Source organism: Panthera onca, chromosome C2 (genome assembly GCF_046562875.1).
Source record: "Panthera onca isolate mPanOnc1 chromosome C2, mPanOnc1 haplotype 2, whole genome shotgun sequence".
Classification (NCBI taxonomy): Eukaryota; Metazoa; Chordata; class Mammalia; order Carnivora; family Felidae; genus Panthera; species Panthera onca.
Window position 1 is genome coordinate 39,684,504 of NC_138347.1, and position 17,019 is coordinate 39,701,522.

The window sequence follows — 17,019 nt, forward strand, 5'->3', positions numbered from 1 at the left end:
TCAAAATAAACTCCTGACAGTAAAAGAACAGTAGTTAGACTATCAAGTCTCTTCATTTCGCTAGTCAGTTACAGTCAAATAGTTTCTTCACTTAACAACAACAAAAGTAACCTCAAACAAGTCATTTTAGTAAGAGTGACATGAAAATTTCCAAGCACACCTCTCAACTTAGTTCTTAAAGTCAACTTAACCTAATTATCTACTTGAATGATAGCCAAAGAACCCTAATGTATAGTAAAGTTGATACTTAATAATATGTGCCACTAATCAATGTGGACTACTCAGGCAAAAAAGAAAGCTCATTCTTCATTTTGTTGATGGTCTTAGCAAAAGAATGAAATTTGGGGATTGAGTTGTAGCGCTATTGAAAAAGTGAGAGTACTGGAGTTACTTCTTACCAAAAACTATATTTTATGATGAGTAACTTAGAATTTTTCTGATGCTGAATTTTATTTTCTAGTTCAAGAGTCTCACAATCCTAAGCTCCACCACATATTCATATATTAATGAAATTATTTTCATAATTCTATAAAACAAAACCCTATTCATAACTTCCATAGCTCAAGTTATTTTTTAAGGGGAAAATACATTTTTTTGTATGGTTAGTAATTTTGAGTCTGTTGCTTGTCCACATTCCAACTGACAATTGAAAGGTTCTACAGTCTCCAAGATGGAAGAAAGGAGAGGAGGAAATAGGTTGGTTTAGCTTGGACTGAGTGTTTATAAAACACATAAAACATATCCAGCATCTCTGTGCCTCGCTTGCCTAATGTGTACCTAAGTGGTTTTCTCTGTTACCTATGTCTTTTCTATTTAAACCCAAAGAAAAGCAAACAGCATAGCCAAAATGTTTTCAACCCATCACCCTTGACCATAAATTACAAAATGCTTTCCCATCTCCTCTTTATATCTTGCTTTCAATGCTGAAGCTGCTGAATATTAAAAAAAGAAAAAAAAAAGACAGCAAGAAAGTGGGGCTCCTTCCTCTCTTGCCCTACTTGGCCCTGTTAGCCTTATATTGTCTACTAGGTAAATATTGTTTAGCACGTACCCTGTTCCAGAATCAGCTGAATTTTACAGTCCCTAAATTCTAAGCAGAAATTATGATTTCTTTCCAAAGAGTAGCACTACAAGTATAGCAAAGAAACAGACGTAAAGGGAATAGAGAAATTAAAATTAAAATATTACCTAACTATATCAATAATAATAAATTAAAGAGCCAAACCCTTAAGACCATAATAAAACATACGGTTCCTAAGAAATTTAAAAAACCCAATCAATAAATTCTGTGGATGGTAATCTCCAAACCATATCTAGTTCCCTGATAAGTGTCTCCACCTCAGAGTGTGTAAATTGTATTTTTTTAAATCTCACCAAATCAACCCCCCCTAATTCCCAAAGTCTGAAGACTACTTTGGTACAAGCTAGTGCCACATACTCACATATGTGTTCTCTGTAGCACTAAGTCTTGACACACACTCTGTTGGTGTCCAGAGAGGAATGTCCAGGGGTACCTAGTGCCAAATTCTCCACACCCTATCCTCCCTTCTAAAGGAACTATATCATCTCCCTGGTTCTAGAACCCTTTTTAGCCACAGCATTCTCAGTCACTCTCACCAGCATGGTGAAGATCCAACATCCCGAGATCCAAAGTTACTTCTTGAAGACCGACACACTCCCAGCGGACTGAACTAGAACACCTCTGCGCTTTGATAGAATTAAAAATGAATGAGGAACTTTGGGATCAATTCCTGCCCTCTAAGTCACAGTCATGAGAAGACAGGCTCTACAGAGAAATCCTAGTAACATTTGACAGGCGTTACACGAGATCGATATGCCACCATAAAAGTTCCAGAAAGGTCATTCCATGAGCTCACTGTCCAAGTAGCCTCCCCTATGTCAGTGACACATTTCATCCTCTTAATCCACAAAACCCTGAAACACTCCACCTTTCCAAAGGAAACAAGATATTTGATTTAAAGGAAGTTTACTCACATACTCCTAAGACAGATGCCCTTGGTGAGTTTCAGAAAACTGAGCCCAAAGAGCTAAGGTGCCTATGAGGACCAGCCTCTGAGCTCCGGCGACAACAGCCAATGAAGCCCCCAGCCAGGTAATGAATCCCCACCCGTCCACCAGGCTGCTGTGCTCGTCCCTTCCCGAAGCCTCTCCTCTTCCCTACTAATGGCTTTCGGCTCAAGGGCGCTCCCGCAGGTCCCAGAGCATCCTCCGCGCCACCCGTCCCGGCGGGACGTCGCCCCAGTCCCAGACAGATACTCTCGGTGCCCCTCGCCCCCGCCCCCGCCCCCGGCGGGCTGCCCGGTCGGTGACTCACCTGCTGGCCAGGTTGGGGCGCCGGGTGGTAGTAGGCTGTGGGGCAGGTTGCAGCTGCCACAGGGTTGGGCAGATACTGGGGCGCTCCATACGGCTGGGGGTGATACATCACCTCCGCACAACTCATGGCAGCCGGGGCAGCGGCGGCCCCCGAGCTGCCGCCGCCGATCTACGCGCTCCGGCGACGGGCGCCGCCGCCACCGCCGTAGCTGCCTCCTCTGTCGCTGCTCCAGCTGCTACTGCGGCGAAGGCGGGTCCTGGGCGGCCGCGGGCTCCGCGCTGGGCGCGGGCTCGGGAGGGGTTGGCAATCAGTGGGGGCCCATGCGCGGGCACCTTCATCTTCAGCCCCTCCGAATGTCCCCTTGCCTGCGCTTATATAGCGGCTCCGGGGCTCAGCGGCCCGCCGCGCGGCGGGGGCATGACAGCGCCGGGCTCCGGCGAGGACAGCAGCACCCACCGCAGCTCCAGCCGCAGCCTCAGCCCCGGCCGGGTAGGGCAGCCCCGGGGAGCCGGGGCTCTGGTTTGCATATACACAATGCACGCCCGGAGCTCGTCCTATCACCGGAGCTCGAGCCTGGGCGAGGACCGGGAGGCGGGGGCAGAGGGAGGGGGCCGCTGGGGAGGAGGGGGAGCACTTCGCCGCTCCAGGCTCTGACGCCGAGCTCCGTAAAGTTCTTCAAACTGGGTCCGCTGCGGGCGGGTCGCCCAGCAGGGGACCCCGGGGAAGGCCGGCTGCGGATTGGAGCTAAGTTTGAAGCCCTCTCCGCCTCCTAGCAGCGGATGATGGTGGGAGGGGAACGGTATGCGTGAGGCTCCGCGCCCTCAGAGCTCGGGCTTCCCACCCTGTCTCTGTCACCTGGCTGTCAGGGCGGGGTCTTCCCACTCCCGGGGGAGCATTTAGGGGGAGCAGCAACACGGGGCCAGAGCTAAACGAAGGCCAAGTGTGCAAAGAGGTAAAACAGAACAGGCGCAAAATAAACTGGCATTAGCCCCTCCATTAAATCTAACAGTAAGTGAAAGTTAACTTTATTGCCAAATGCACACATGCCAAGAATGCAACAGTTTTCTACGAGTGATCTCCGCTTTAAGTTTACACCTTCATGGTATGACATTCTTGTGGGACGTCAACCTTTTCTGGCTTTTCCTGCCTGGTTTCCATAGAGCAATAGGCAATAACAACCAATTAAACCCATTCAGCTATGACAGGTTTATCTACTTGCAAGTAGCTTATAATCCTCTCCAAAATGAAAAAGAAAAAAAAAATCTGTAGGAATATGATTGTATTTTGATATAACCAAGCAAAATGGAAAATAATTATAATTAGTTACAAATCAGTAAACTCTTTGACCTTTACCAAGCATATCTCTCCCTTTAAATACAGGCATCCTCTTTTATGACACAGAACAGTTTCTTTGTTTTCCCAGAGACTACCCTTTCTCTGAGAAAAAAATTGATGTGGACGTCAAATGCACTGAGGTTGTTATGGACTGAATTGTGTCCCCCCAAAATTCAATGAAGTCTAACGCTCATTGTGACTATGTTTGGAGACAGGGCCTATCAGGAGGTAATTAAGATTACTAACTGGTGTCTTTATAAGAAGAAGAAGGGACACCAGGGATTGCTCTCTGCACTGGCACAGAGGAAAGGACTTGTGAAACCCAGTGCGAAGGTGCAGTCTACAAGCCAGGAGGAGAGGGCTCACCAAAAACTCACCTTGAGGGCAGCTTGATCTTGGACTTTCAGACTTCAAAACTGTGAGAAAGTAAATTTCTGTTGCTTAAGGCAACCAGTCCTTTTTGTTATGGCAGCCCTAGCTGACTAATACAGATGCACAGTATTAATTTATTGCTAATCTTGATATGAATGTGTATGTGTGCATACATAACTACATAGATATACATACATCAATACATATATATTCACACGTGCACACACTATACACCCAAATACACAAACTATAATAATTTGACAGGAACTCTTTGCTATTATAACAACTCTTATTCACTCATCCATTCTTTCATCTACTAAATATTAAAAATATATTTATTACAGGCTTTCACAGCTTGGATTTTGTGCTTTTTGTCATGAAGAAGTATTCCTATCAATAAGACATATGCAAACTTATTTGAAATGTTTATCACTGTCATTTTAAAAATTGACATCCTCTGGCCATACTCCTTTCCTGTGTTCCAGGTTCATCTATCTGGCTTCTGTCTAGATGTTTCCACATAGATGTTCCATAGGAACCTCAGTCATAATAGCACTAATATTTCCCCATAGCCCCAACCTGATCCTCCTCTTTTAACTTCCAGCTCAGGTATTGAAACTCCCACCTACCAGTTGCTGAGTTAGAAATCTGAGAATCATCAGACACTTCTTTCTTCTTCTTACGGTCCCTGCTTCTGGTCTAAGTCCACTTGATCCCAACTTTTACACTTCTGACTCTGTGCCTTCATCTTTTTATCTCTGTGGCTATAATCCTTAGTTCACTTGGCATCTTTCACCCAGACTCCTGCAGGAGGCTTCTACCTGATTTCTAGGCCCCAACCTTAACCCTCTTCTGATCCATTCTTCACACAATTTATCCTCTTACTGTTTTCTGTTCCAGCCACTGCAGATCCAAGAGAGTAATAATGTTTTGTCCCTCTTTAAAAAATATTTTATAATAGCTCCCTACAATGTATAGTCCCAACTCTTTAATCTTCAAATTCTGGTCCCTGTCTATGTCACCATCTCCTATAACTGTCCATTCAGCCACCTGAGTTTAGACCTCCCTTTCCAGGAAAGAGCTTGCTAACTCCTATGACCTTGTCTTATTATATATTACCAGAACATCTGCACCAACACCCTTTACCTTCTTCACTTGCTACCTCCTTTTTGTTCTTTAGGGAACCATCTTCCAGAACATCCACTGAAGACCAGCTTTGATGCCTCTACTCTTGGCAACTCCAGCACCCTATGAACACTGCTCTCACCATACCAACTACTTGATTTGAAATTTCCCATTTGTTTTCCCCAGTATGACCATGGCCACGTAAGAGCAGGGACTGTGATTTTTTTATCTGTAATCTAAATCATATAATACCTGGCTTAATAAACATTTATTGTATAAAGTATTCTAAAAAGGGGAAAAGAAAACTCTTCAAGGAACTTACAAACTCGTAGGGGATCCAAGCATATCTGAAATCAGTTCAGGTCAGAACATGGAACATGGTTTTAGATTCTGTGTCAGGATCTCCACTGTATGTTAGAATGAGAAGTTCCTTGTTATGTGAGGAACTTTGGACCTAGACTGTAAAGTGATGAATCAGACCACAAAGCTGGTTTGCAAGGGCCCCCTTTCCTCTACAGCAAGCCCCCTGTTTGAAGCACTGTATCTTCCAACTGTATCTTCAAATAACTTAATGTATCTGTAGCTCATTATTATTGGTATAATTACATGTTCAATATATCTCCTCTACTAGACTTGCAGAGAGCACTTATATCTTGTTATTTAACATTTAGAAGATGTTCAGTATGTATTTGTTGACTTAGAAAAAAAATCCAGAACTAAATCCAGAATGTCCATACTCCCAATTTCTGCATCTTCCTTATTCCCCCATATGGCCTCTACTATGGTGCAAATATTTATTATATGACAAAGATGTAGTTCTTGGATACCAGTAAGTCATGGACTCAAAAGTCTGGAGTTATTTGGCAAAATCTTTCTATACTACAGTATTTTTGGTTTTCTGTTTGTTTATTTATTTGTTTTTTTTTTTTTTATTTTAGAGAGAGAGTGAGAGCATGCAAGTGGTAGAGAGGGACACAGGGAGAGAGAGAGAATCCCAATCAGGCTCCAAGCTCAGCATGGAGCCCAATGTGGGGCTCGATCTCACGACCCCGGGAACATGACCTGAGCCAAAATCAAGAGTTGTATGCTCAACCGACTGAGCCACCCAGGCACCTCTGCCATATCTTTGTTTTGATACCTTCCTTCATTTCTGTATTGTACTGATAGGGGAAAAAAATGAAAGACTAAAGATAAATTCTGTCCATAATTAGAATCTAGAAGAAACAATTCCTGTTAAGGAAAGCTAAGTTGGAGCTCTGACTTCCCAGATAGATATTTAGAGTTTTAGGGTGAAAAAGAATCAAGAAAGATCATCTAGTCTAACATCTTTCAACATCTTTCAACAATAAGCAAACACATGGTCTGGTTAATGTCTCCTACAGAATTAATGTCTCCTTTTGGCACACTCTAACCAAAATCCCAAATCTTTTCACTCTTGGCTCAGTTCTCTATCACCCCAAGATAAGGATATACAAACAAGCATATATATATATATATATATATATATATATATATATATATATATGGTATCTATTTATGCCTATACACACATGTATGCATGCATGTATATTCATAGATATCCATTTAAGCATATACGTACACAAAAGAAGAGGTTTTAGATTAGATCATCCTTTGGTTACATTGATGTTTTAGAAAAGAGGTGGCGTAGAAATGTAGGCCAATTGCATTTAACAGTTGTGAGTCACACAGATCAGAGAATATGATCTGATCACTGGTGTACTCACTGTCATGTTAATTATGTGGAGGTGTCACAATTATTTGGAATAATTGAGATGAAATAAATGAGATGAAATTTGATTATTTGCACTTCTGAGCTAAAGTTCCTGAAATTTACCCTTTTATCTTTTCTCTTCCTTCTCTGAAACCATCCCACCTCCCTTCTGGCTCAGATGTGGAACCAGATCCTACCCATTGGTGTTGATCCTCTTACTCTTTTCTACCCAGCCACTATAATTCCAACAGAATATTAAAATTACCTTAAATGTTCCCAACTCTTCTGAGCCAGGGGTTTACAGTCCCTATATTTTTGCCTCACTCACCAAATTTCCCAGAATGTTCCCAATTTTACGGCTGGAATTTGGTGTGGTGAACTCCCCAAACCAGTTTTAATTAGAGAGGGTAACATGAAGTAGGTTTCCCAGTATCTCTTGGGATAAGATAGGGCAAAAAAGAAAGCAGTTTTTTGTTTTGTTTTTCTGAGTGATGACAGCCAGGCTTGTCTTTAATTGGGGTGCCAGTGTAAGAAACATGGAACCTTCTGTACACACACATGGATTTCTCAACCTGTGTATCTAGCTACTCCCCTCCCAATTCACCAAACAGCAGATCCTTGACCAGCTGTCTGGCCTAAGCTGAGTCCCTGATAATGCAGCCCACTCTAAAATCATGGCTCTGAGGAAGCAGGTTTGGCTCATCTGCACAGGAATTTCCCAGGTCTTAAGAAACATGGTTGTTCTAGGCAGAATGATGCCTGTCCAACCCTCAAAAATGTTGTACTCTAATCCCTAGAATTTATGAACATGCCTATCTCACATAGCAAAAGGGAGAGAGACTGCTGATGGAATTAAGTTTATTAACGAGTAGATTTTAAGACAGGAAAATTATCCTGGATTATCTGGCTGGGCCCAGTGTAATCACAAGGGTCCTTTTAAGAAGGAGTCAGGAGGCAGAAGAGTCAGTGTCACATTGATCTGAAGTGAGAAGTACTCTACAGACCATAGATAACTGTGATGATGAAAGGGAACAATGAGCTAAGGAACAGAAGGAACCTCTAGAAGACAAAAAAGGCAAGCAACTGGGGTGTTGTAGAGCCACAAGAAGGAACACAGCCTTGCCGACATCATTTTGGACTTCTGACCTCCGTAACTGTAAGATAATCAATCTACATAGTTTTAAGCCACTGAGTTTGTGGCAATTTGTTACAGCAGCAATAGAAAACTAATGCAATAGTTTAATGGGGAAAGGGGTACAAGAAGGAAGTTTTGGGTAAGCATGTCCCCTTTGCCCTACAGAGAGGCACAACAGGAAAGAGGGCCAGTGAGGACTACTCTAAAACTCAGAGGCCAGGGAGGGGCTCTGTTTGCCTGGATCTAGGGCTGGTGCCAGTAATACCAGTAGAATAGTTGTAAGAACAGAAGGTCAAATCTCACATGTTAAGCAATAAGCCACTTTATTCAGTTGCCCTCTAGGATTACCTGCCTTAAATGGGCCTTCTTCAATGCTCAGCAACTTTACTGTATTTCTCTAGCACGTTTATCCATGTTCTCTTGCAACTATTGCCTCCTATCTTCTCCATCATTCTCAAAGCCCTCAAATTCACTTTCTCCTTATTCTCCCTTTCCATTCCCTATTTAGTCCACTTACAGTCAGATTTCTGTCCCATTACCCCACTAAAATTTATTAAAATCACCAATAATGATCATTATTGGTCATTGATCCAATGACCAATGATCCAATGATCAATGCTTGATTGATCCAATGATCAATGCTTGATCATGATAGCAAGTTCAAAGTTCATTTTCAAACTGCATCCTAATTGATGCTTCATTAATTTTGACATTAAGGATTAATCACTCCTTAAAATTCTCTTTTCTCTTGACATCCTTCCATGACACCCCCTCCCCCCGTCTTAAACTTTCTACTTACACTTTGGCTATTCTCAGTTTCCTCTGCCAAGTCCTCCTCTACTTAAACTCTAAATATTGAGTTTATTGGTTGCTTTGTCCTAGACCTTTTAGTTATCTTACTCTAGCCTCTCATCCTAAAAGATCTCATCCATCTTCAAATCACCTATACTGAATATACGAATAACTCACAAAAATTAACCTCCAACCCAGAGCACTCCTCAGAACCCAAGACTTACAGAGTAGAGATACATCTTACATGGAGTTCTAAAGTCAATAAATAAAGCAAATGAAACCATATGCAGCTCAAATTATTATTGAAAATTTCTTCAATATGTACTGAGTCTTAATAAGTTCAACACAGACAATTTGACCTTTAGCATTGAAAAGACTACCTTTTTTTGGATTGAACACCAGATGAAATATGGTCAATGTTTAAGGAATCATGTCTTTTAAGAATTATGCTAATTTTTAAATGCTAAAATCTTATTCAAATTGGCAAGATACACACATAATGGGAGAGAAGCATTGGAAATTTAGGCCAACTCAAGAAATGAAAGATTCATGCATCCCATCTTACTCTTATTCTGGGCTAGGTCAATGTCCACTGAGTTGAATGGTGAATATAGTGCCTCTTTATTATAAATTATCTTTCCATCTCTCTCCCTCTCTGTGTCTGTCTCTTTCTCTGTCTCTGTCGCTCTTTCTCATTTCTTCTGTCTCTCTTCCTCTGCCAACTTACCTCCATAGCCTCCTATCCATTTCCTCCTGCCCACTATGAGACTTTGCAATAACACATGCCATCCATTCATTTGTTCCAGCACAATAAACTCTCTCTTTTATTTAGTCTTTGCATGCATTATTTACTTGGATAATTCTTCCCCCCACACTTGGTCTAGTTGCCATCTAGTTTGTAACTTCAATGTGCTTTCTCAAAGACACTTCCCAATCTAAAGTACACCCATCCCATCTCCACTATTCTCTCCAATAACTGCCTTCTCAACACCCCTCTTCCTTTTGAAATACATGCTTTTTCTCAGCCTTTTTTTCCCCTTGTCTCTTCATTATGATTAATATAGGCATAAAACATATATATTTCATTCACTATTATGGTACCTTATAAACATTCATTCAATATTTATTGAATGAGATAATGATATTATGCTTTATTAAGGGATAATATCCTTTGGGGTTCAACATAGTCACAGTTGTAGGGATAGGCTTAATTTAAAAGTAGATTTTCACCACTTGAAATGTAGGTTATAGACTAGATGATTTAATGCATGTGCTCTTGTAAGAGGATGACAAAAAATGGAGGGAGTTTATATAGATCAGGTATTTATGATTTTTTTACTTAATGAAGAAAATGGTGATAAAGGAAACTCACACTTTATGAGGATCTGCAACGGACTAGGCATTTGTGTTAAAAATGCTTTCATCTCCCTCATGTGATTCTTACAATAATCCTATGCAGTAGTTGCTATCACCATTTCAGATACGGAAGAACTAAAGATCAGAAAAATTAAATACTTTAAAATCACCTAGCTCATGAGTGACTGAACCAGGATCTGACCACAGTGTTTGATTCCAAAACACTTCCAAAAAACCATATCACTTAATAATAAATGGGCATTAGGTCTAATTAACTGCATACCCATCTAACTTCACATATATGTATGGAGGAGGCAAGAGGCTAGATTTACCAAAGAATTGACAAGCCTCAAGAGAAAACTTCATAGATCAATTATTTGTCTAATGGGTCAATTGAATTAAAATTTCTGCTAAGCCCGGGTTTCTTTTCTTTTTTTTAAATATAATTTATTGTCAAATTGTGTGTACAGTGTGCTCTTGGTTTTGGAGGCAGATTCCCATTGCTCATCACTTACATACAACACCCAGGGCTCATCCCAACAAGTGCCGTCCTTAATGCCCATCACCCACTTTCCCCTCTCCCCCAACCCCCACCAACCCTCAGTTTGTTCTCTGTATTTAAGGGTCTCTTATGGTTTGCCTCCCTCCCTCTCTGTTTGTAACTTTTTTTATCCCCTTCCCTTCCCCCATGGTCTCCTAAGTTTCTGAAGATCCATATATGAGTGAAAACATATGGTATCTGTCTTTCTCTGACTGACTTATTTCATGTAACATAATACCCTCCAGTTCCATCCACATTGCTGTCAATGGCAGGATTTCATTCTTTCTCATTGCCAAGTAGTATTCCATTGTATATATAAACCACATCTTCTTTATCCATTCATCAATTGATGGACATTTAGGTTCTTTCCATAATTTCTGGGTTTCTAGCTTTAAGAATTGGTTTGGAAATAACTAAACAAGGAACTCCTGAAAATTCCCAAGTTCAACAGGAAAAATAACTGCAAGGGATTATAGGAGCAGCTTAAAATTTTTCTTTTTGGATTGAATTGTGAGTTTTTATCTCAAAAGTACTTTTCTGGTTAATTTTTCTTTGTTTCCTTCATAATCTGTTAAAAATTGAATAGCATATGATACCACCAGAAACATGGCCTTGGTTTCAGGAAACAAGGACTTTAAATGGAGTAAAGAAGAGTGGCCAGAGTAGGCAGGTGGCCAGGACAGCAAGCTGCACAGGAGAGGGTGATTAGAGAAGTCCCTGGTAACAGACCTCCTTACAAGGAGGGCAGAGCTGGCCAGGCTGTGGGGTGACAATAAAATGCAGGGTCACCATCGGGCTCTCAGATATTCACATGAAGAATTAAAAGAGCATAAACACTGCCTTCAGAAAAAGAAAATGTCAGTTCTCTCATATCTAGTAAAGATAATCAGATATATAGGACTTCTATGAGGATAAATAATGTACATAAATCTCATAAGGCACCACCTGACCCATGCTGAACTTCAAAATGTTAATGCATTTCCCTGTTACAAACCTACCTTGGCAAGTTGTGGAACAGACAAAAATCAAGAACAAGATTTATCATAGAACAATCAAAAATTAAAAAAAAAAAAAAACCAACCATGGGGCGCTCAGTTAAGTGGTTGGACTCTTGATTTGGGCTCAGGTCATGACCTCACAGGTTCATTTGGTGAGATGGAGCCCCACGTCATGCTCCACACTGACAGTAGGGATCCTGCCTGGGATTCTCTCTCTCCCTCTCCCTTTCCCTCTGCCCCTCCCCCACTTCCTCTCTCTCTCTCTCTCTCTCTCTCTCTCCCTCCCTCCCTCCCTCCCTCTCAAATATAAATTAATAAACTTATTTAAAAACCCACATAATTTGCAGGTCTTTTTATGAGTTCTGACCTAAAAACACACAAAGCAAGCATCCATCCAGTCCCATGAATTCAGGGACAATCTAGGGTGTAACACATGTGAGAGTTATGCATGGCACATGCCTGTTATGTCTTGCATTATTTTATTCACTTTCAACCTGTAACATTTAATGGGTAAGCTCATAATAGCATGTTCTCTCTGTCGAGTATTTTAAAAACACCCATGCAAGAATTTCTTAGGGCTTCTTACAGAGGTTTTTTTTTTGTACTCTGATTCAAGGTGGCACTTTTTTTTTCTAATGGTTTTCAACATCTAGTAAAGTGGTCCCTTCTGTGACATATTTACTCCTTTTATAACATCTTTAGGTTAGCGTACACAGTGCAAGTTACAAGTTGAAGACCTCACTTAAAGACTCTGAGGATAAAGTTTCACCTATCTACAATTAATAATGAGGCTACTTCTAATCCTCATAGTTTGGTTTGCTTAATATATAGTGAGGTTTTAAATATCTCCCACTGGGGCGCCTGGGTGGCTCAGTCGGTTAAGCGTCTGACTTCAGCTCAGGTCACGATCTCGCAGTCCGTGAGTTCGAGCCCCGCGTCGGGCTCTGGGCTGATGGCTCAGAGCCTGGAGCCTGCTTCCAGTTCTGTGTCTCCCTCTCTCTCTGCCCCTCCCCCGTTCATGCTCTGTCTCTCTCTGTCCCAAAAATAAATAAATAAATAAATAAATAAATAAATAAATAAATAAATATCTCCCACTGATCCAGAAGAGACACATAGGAAACTGGCAGCACCTGCTTCCCTAGTTCTGACTTGTGGAAAGTTGGCCATGACCCTCTCTTAGTACCTCTATTTACCACCTAGAATGTATTCCTAAAACAGGCCACTTGCTCTCTCTGTAGAGGTCTGTTTTCAAGAATTAATTTTGGCTGGTATTGTAGGATTTCATAGTATTCCTGATATAGTGTATTTTATAGAGATTTAATAATAAAAGTCTCTAAGTTGGGAAACAATAAGATGAGATGAAGAGATGTCAGGACACTCCTTAGCCTGAATTAAAACATCACCAAAGAATATGTACTTAACCATGAGATAGAATCATTTGTCTTCATGGAAGATAATGACAGACCATTAGTTCATTATGTACCTTGAGTTCCTTGTCTGTTTCTTCGCTGGTTTTCCTGGTAGTAATGGTAGACCTGGGCCAATTTAAGTCCATTGTCTTTGTCAGCCTTTGACAAGTGAATACAATCACATGAAGTCTGGTCTGGGTGGGGGTATGGTTCTATCCATGAAATGGAACAAAGCTAAGTAGGCCAGGGAGGATTAAACTCTTGATCTTGGCATCATTAACACTCTGTTCTAACCCACCGGGCTAACTAGCCACAGACAAAGACCAATTGGAGTAATAAATCACAGCAGCCAGAACAATGTGGTTTGAATTTATTTCTCATTTTTAATACATTAGTTTTATAATTTGATTTAAATATTTTAGGATTAATGAAGCCAAAGGCCCATGTTGCTGTCATTCAGAAGAGAGAAAGCAGAGAGGAAAAGCTATGCCACATAACTTCCTATGATCACCAGGCACAAAATGGTATTAAGGGCTGTGATGTCACTTTGTACAAGAGGTGTTAACCTAGAACATTGAGAGTAAATAACAATTTTTGAAAGTAATTTATGTTTAATAAACACAAAAGAGGTTTTGCATTTAAGGAAACCTTTCTGGACCACTTCGAATGCCAGTAACTTATGAAACAAACAAAAAAAATTACTCCATTGTCTGTTGTTTGTTTGGTTTTGCCAAATTTTCATGCACTGTGTTTGATCCAAAAATGAGGTATGCATGTATCTTCAAATCCTGAAAGTGATTTATTTGCCTCCCAACTGCCTATTTCATTCTTATTATATAAATAGATTACTGGAGAGGATGTCTTAACATTATTATCCCTGTGGCTTTAGATGCCTGGAATATATTCAAAATCCCACTTACTTCCAAGGCCCATTATAAGTGGCACCTCTTCTAGGAAGCAGATCTTAACATTTTAAAATTGATTTCTTTTATACCATTATCATTTGTACTGCCTGCACCTTATATTTTGTGACTTGATTGTATGCAATTATTATTATTGTTGTTCGTTACTTTGCCTTGATCATTTCAATTATCATAACTGCCTCCCTTATGAAAAGATAAAACAATAAATTCCATGGGGGAAAAGGCAGAGTTAGACATTTCTTTGGTGACTGACACAGTACCAAATGTAAGTACAGTGTAAACCTGCTGAAGTTAATTTGAATTGAACGACTCTGTCTGTGATCTTTAAATGTTGTGGAATTGTTAATCTATAATGTTTTTGTTTTGGTCTCTTTCAACACCAAATAGGAAGAACACAGATGCTAAGAATATTTTATGTGAACTTTATCCAGAAAATATACTTTAATTACTTTTTAGCCTAATTTTCATTCCCTTTTTGGCGAGTAAATTGTCTTCAAACACGTCTCTTCTCATATTGTCTATGGAATAATGATAAAATGTTAGATGTGGTGAGTATTTTCAATACCTTTAAAAATACTTTTTCTTTCATTTTCTAAGGTTTTTAATCAGTACTTTAATATAGTACGACTGTAGCACAACTGAAAAATATAAACTCCATCGCAATTTCAGGAGATTCATATCATCTCCCATGACAATAAATTATCGCCATTCATCCTTCATATGTTAGTGTCCAAAAAGATTAAGAAAATCATGTCCACCCTGGCAGTATAGGTAGAGACATACCGCCTGAAGTTATCTAACCACAACAGAAACTTGATCAGGATAAGGAAATGAAGTAACAGTAATAATGGTGATAAAGATAATAATAATGATAATAGTCAACTTTTATATAGTACTTGCTATGTGCCTGGCACTTTACATATATTAACTCATTTAATCCTCAAAAAAGCTTCATGAGCTAAATACAATAATTATCTCCATTATACAGATGGGAAATCAAGGTATCAAGTGATTAAGTGATTTCCTCAACATTATCCACTCAGGTAATCTGTTTCTACAGTCCAGTTCTTAGCCAGTGTGCATACCATATCTAAAAAGGGATGGTGAGAGAAGTTGATGTGTAAATTTGGCAATTCTGGATGCTTTTACCCATTCTATCCTAGAAGCAAGCCACAATCTCTTGTGTACAACGTTTTCTTAGTAGCTGAATAAATGACATCATTTCTAATGTCTGCCATGATGTTCTGTACCCTAGACAGCAGTGGTGCCCACCAGAGGGACAGAAGCATGAGTGACAACAACCTGTTCCACCACAGACACCACCCTCCTGGAATCTCAAAAAGACAGAGACAGTAAAAACAAACAAAATAAAACAGTGCCTCTATTGCCTTAATACTTGTTTCACTTTCTTACTTATAATATCCAAATATAAATTTTGTTCATTTCTTAAAAGTGAATAACTGAAATAACGGTATGTCTGCTGCCAAATTGTGGGATTAAATCTCATAAATTCTCAAGGACTGAGCTGTTTGTTTATACTTTCCCTGGAAGCACACCATGTTCTTTATGGATAATAACAAATATAAAAAAAAAAACTCTAAAAGTAATTTCAGAGCATTTGATAATCAGGTCATGACATCATCCATATCAGATATGCTGAGAATATGAAGAACTTGATATGAACAGATGGGAGAGATAAAGAAATGTGGGAGCTATTGCTGAGGCAATGTGAGGTGCAGTATTAAATTTTAATTGTTACTTCAAGCTCAGGAAATGTACAAAAATTAGTTGTTAACTACAGCACTGTTCCTCCAAGTGTGGTCTATAGTCCAGCATAATTATTATCTACAAAGTAGATAATAGAAAGTAGAAAATCTACTTAGAAGTAGAAAGTAGAAAGTTAGAAGTAGAAAATCTCAGGTCCCGGGCCAAACCTGCTGAATCTGAATTTACATTTTGATAAGATCTTCCAGGTGATTCCTATGCACATTAAAATCTGAAAAGGTGGGGCGCCTGGGTGGCGCAGTCGGTTAAGCGTCCGACTTCAGCCAGGTCACGATCTCGCGGTCCGTGAGTTCGAGCCCCGCGTCGGGCTCTGGGCTGATGGCTCAGAGCCTGGAGCCTGTTTCCGATTCTGTGTCTCCCTCTCTCTCTGCCCCTCCCCCTTTCATGCTCTGTCTCTCTCTGTCCCAAAAATAAATAAAAAACATTGTAAAAAAAAAAAAAAAAAAAAAAAATCTGAAAAGGAGCAAACTAGAGTGTCTCCTTATACTCAATATCAAAATGTAATATCAAATTACTTATATTCAACCTAGCATAATTTTAAGACCACAACTACCTGGTAGAAATAGAGTAATGGTAATATATTTTTGGCAATTTAAATATTACAAAACTATTTTGCAGGAATTTAGCTCACCTGATATCTCATTCCGCTATGAGAAAGTCAGAATGTGTGTTTTTCCTGATGAAACTATTGCTAAAAGAGAAACTATACACGTGGCCAAATATGTAGAGATGGTAATTTACACTTAGATCTTCTAAATCCAAATCCAATACCTTTTTCATTCACAAGCAAACCAGCTGTAGCTGTCAGAATATTTTTAAGATGTGTCCTTAGAAGTGCTAAAAAGTTGACAGTATTTTTCTAAAACATAACTTATTCCCTGTTACAGCATATAGCATTCAGTGCTCCTAAAGGCAGAAAAGGTAATCTTAGTCAAGTACAAGTAAACTCAGTCACTGATGGATTTTCTCAACTTTTTCTGGGTACACTCATGATTTCAGGTTAAACTGGACATTTCAGATTTTGCCCTTCTCCTGAAATGGCATTTGGCTAATTGTGGGGCTGGGGTGGGGGGTGGGGAGGGAGAACATGGTTGCTTCAGTTCTCAGTTCTGACTCCCCACAAAGCCACCTCTACTCATTTCTCATGCTATGGTAACATTCTCGGCAGGCTGCTGCCTCTC

The 17,019-nt window shown here is 40.0% G+C and overlaps 1 protein-coding gene and 1 long non-coding RNA gene across 8 annotated transcripts in view; one reads left to right on the plus strand and one right to left on the minus strand.

The window, feature by feature from the left end:
• Positions 1-17,019, minus strand: part of VGLL3 (vestigial like family member 3) — a 153,856-nt gene that overhangs the window by 53,136 nt on the left and 83,701 nt on the right. For 4 of the 7 annotated variants that reach the window (XR_013557862.2, XR_013557861.2, XM_060640245.3 and 1 more), the window contains exon 1: positions 2,336-3,090. The exons of 1 other annotated variant lie outside the window; for it this stretch is intronic. Coding sequence is in view for 4 of the 6 variants with exons in the window: in XM_060640245.3 (XP_060496228.2) it covers positions 2,336-2,461 (126 nt within the window). In the remaining 2 variants the exon portion in view is untranslated. Of the gene's footprint in view, positions 1-2,335; positions 3,094-17,019 lie in introns of those variants that run through there. 2 more of the 7 variants (XM_078452909.2, XM_078452907.2) reach the window with 2 other exon arrangements.
• LOC144617405 (uncharacterized) lies at positions 1,392-15,446 on the plus strand. Its single transcript, XR_013557868.2, has 2 exons — positions 1,392-2,113; positions 15,309-15,446. It is a non-coding gene; the product is annotated as an uncharacterized LOC144617405 (long non-coding RNA).